General features: G+C 36.9%; 1 protein-coding gene across 1 annotated transcript in view; it reads right to left on the bottom strand.

The window, feature by feature from the left end:
- The window catches only part of LOC113225769 (dual specificity protein phosphatase MPK-4-like), a 3,308-nt gene extending 1,870 nt beyond the window's left edge, over nt 1-1,438 (bottom strand). Inside the window, exon 1 of the mRNA XM_026458178.1 lies at nt 1,127-1,438. Coding sequence (XP_026313963.1) covers nt 1,127-1,343 — 217 coding nt within the window. The 5' untranslated portion in view covers nt 1,344-1,438. The remainder of the gene's footprint in view (nt 1-1,126) is intronic.
- Nucleotides 1,439-3,431: the final 1,993 nt, after the last annotated feature.

The following is a 3,431-nucleotide window of genomic DNA, read 5'->3' on the forward strand; positions in this document are numbered from 1 at the left end:
ACTGCCTAAATTTACTTACGACGATTTAAGGACCCAAAAACACCATATTTAGCTTCTAGGAAACTTAACAAAATGCACCATATTTAGCTTCGACTGAAAATTACTTGAACACAAGAGTAATGGAGTAGCCTTTATCGTAAATATTTATTAATTTTTATATATATTATTATGTCGAATTTTGTACAAATTCACTTAAAGAAATAATAAAGAGTTCGGCAGATACATATATACAAATATTATTATATTACAAATGTGAAATTAAGCGTGTACTATAAGAAATGTACCGATATTCCAACTAAATGTAAACTGAAATACCCGTAATTCCGAAAACCGATTTATAATAAAACCGTTACGCTTTTGTGTAATTTTAATGCTTTTCACCAAGACAAAATTAGTTTTTATTTTGTAATCTTCCTAAAAAAATACATTTGACATTATGAAAATTCGAGCTAACGTTATTTCGGGCAAATGTATTTTCTGACTTCTGATAGGTAAATCCCATGCCGTAAAACGAGTACAACAATATTTTGTCAGTTATTGCTAACGTTTAATAAAAACCATTTTAAAAATAAGATTAAAATCAAAGCTACTCTACAGTTTCTTTGTTCTAAATATTTCAATCGCTTGTGGTTCGAACAATTAAAAATGACCCAGTTTATATATAAGCTTCTTGAAATTGACACAATGGTTCTCTTTCCATGTTTTGCGCATGCAATGTGTAGAAAAAGGGCAGTTAGCTAATTGATTATTTTGTGTGCTTTTGTCATTTATATATAAATTAAATACTATAAAACTGTACAAAATAACATTTTTAAATGAGAACTATGATAACACAATATATTTGTTTAGTGAAAATATGACACAAAACCCTGTTTTTACACTTTACTGCAGTAATTTTTACAAGTTATTTTTATATGGTACTGCATGGTTGACAACCGCGCTGACAGTCGGACAAACGAAACTGTTGCGCGATTGACGCTCTGTATGTGATTTTAACGCCCTATAGATGCGGACACTTTTAAGCGCGAACCCGATGTCCATTTATTGGTAGGTCAATGTATTCGAAGGAATAATTGCGTGTCCAGTGCGTGCGATTATAAATGACACAAGTAACAGTAAGACCCACCCATGACCCAGCTGAAGGAGCCGATCTTGGTGCTGCACTTGGGGCACAGCAGCTTCCCGTGCGCGTCGTGCGCGACGCGCTGCATCCACGCCATGGGCTCCACGAACCACATGAGGCGGCAGGCCGACGGCAAGTCCGCGCGCGCCGCGATGCTGCCGTCCACCAGGTTCTGCTCGCTGTAGCCGTCCTTCTCGGCGCCCTGCCGACAGGGCGTCATTATTTTGCTCAAACGTGCTCGGAAATGTTTGCATTACTTTCAAAAAACGAACACGGAAAGTTTGTCATTTAAGGACCGTGCGACTTCTTCCGGGGCAAGGCCTGCAAAGTAAGTGTGAAAACCCATTACTGTCCACTTCTCTAAACTTTTAAATCTACCTACTAGGGCGTATAACCAACAATACCTACCTATACCGCTTAGTTAAAAAAAAGAAAATGGCGGTATCCTTAAAGTGTTTTGGTATTCTTTTGTTATTTCGTCTTTTTGTATTTTGGTCGCGAAAATGAGTGCTAGTGAGAAAAGCGATGTCGAAAATACAGTAATAGATACACGGTCAAATACATCATCAGAAGCAGCCTACTATTAATGTGCCTGGAAAAACTTATTGTTTTTCCACATTTTCTTTTAGCAATTGTATTACATAAATTTTAATGGTAATTAATTATTTTTTTTACTTTTTCTTTTACACATCTTCGTCTCTTTAGTCTTTTATTTCCTCGCATTGTTTGTGAAAAATTCTATACATGCAACGGCGAGAACGGGGATTGCTTGACTCGTATTAATACAAGGCCTCGCTGGCGCTCGTCCTTGGTGTTGTTGGAACTCAGGTTCAAGAACCGACGAACAATACGTGCCGCAAGACTGCCTGGAATTAACCCATTTGCGGACAAAACTATCGGGATTATTTCAGTGGAGGCCACATCCCACATGTCGGTGATCTCGTGCGCCAAGTCGAGGTACTTTCCGGCGTTTCTCGGCTTCGGCTTTCACGAGACCCTCGCCATGCAGGATGGTAACGTCCACAAGAAAAAGCACAAAGATCTGACGATCAACGTGTCACTGAGACATAAGTTGATAAGTCTCATGTGCTTGTAATTTCACCAGCTCCCTTCGAGACCGGAACGCAGTAATGCTCACATTACTGCTTGCGGCAGAAATAGGTAGCAGTACTGACCTGGACGAACTCTTTCACAAGGAGCTCTACTGATACAGACATTAAAATTAAAATAATCAATTTCACCAATAACATTGCGTTCGTCCATCACGCATTACAAGTAGAAAATTAATTCCGCTGTTGTTCTTGCTTATCAAACTATTTTAAATATATATATAATATTTGTAGGGATGTTTGTCACTCTATCATATCGAAACGGCTAAATGAGTTTAGGTGATATTGACGTGTGCAATACTGACAACGACGTTTTTTAATGTTTTTCATTAGTTATTTAGGAAAAACGTTTGTCGCTGGTAGAAACAATTCTACATTACAAACAAATGCTATATGCTACGATACATTCAGATTGATTTCATTTTTTTTATAATATAAATGACAGAACGGATAAGTCGAGCGCCTGGTATTAAGTAACACACCTGTCCATAAGTGTCACGCAGAGCCTTAAGCCGCAAAGATCTCAGGGGCGTTGACTCAGGGATCATTTAGTGAATAACCACGAAAGTCTTAAAATCTATATAGATGGTTGTATGACTTGATTTAAAATAAAGAAACAACAAATTGCTATGTTGATAATTTAGACTTAGGGTCGTAGTCTAGAACTCTACTCAATGCTCAAGTCAGGATTTGAGTATGGTTTAAAGCACTCGAAATCATACCCAAGTCCCTGCCATTAGGGTCGTATTTACAGCGCTTGTGTTGCCAGTGCAATCCTGACTTGAGCATTGAATAGAGTTCTAGAATACGACTCTCAGACTCCAATCTTAGAAATAGACTTAGTACATTTAATTTTCTGTCCCAACTAATGTTGAGTCGGAGAAAAATTCTCATTTTTGAACGAGTCTTAATTTTTTAGGAAAATGAATATTCTTCCGAATATTTTCCCAATATTTTCCGTATTTATTCCTATTTCTTTTTCCATTCTCCATGATAATTTTCCGCATTTGACGTTGACTCCGGTCAAAAGTTCATGTTACTGAACGAAAACGATCGATGCCTAACCTTCTATTACTAAACGATTTAATTTTTTATTTCACGCCAAATAAAACTTGACAAATGTTTCTAAAAAAGAGAAAATAACATGAGCCTTCAAATTATATTTTTTTAATACCTTAAAAGAAAAATGATTTTTTTTT

Source organism: Hyposmocoma kahamanoa, unplaced genomic scaffold, assembly GCF_003589595.1.
Source record: "Hyposmocoma kahamanoa isolate Upper Pololo Valley unplaced genomic scaffold, ASM358959v1 173221, whole genome shotgun sequence".
Lineage (NCBI taxonomy): Eukaryota > Metazoa > Arthropoda > Insecta > Lepidoptera > Cosmopterigidae > Hyposmocoma > Hyposmocoma kahamanoa.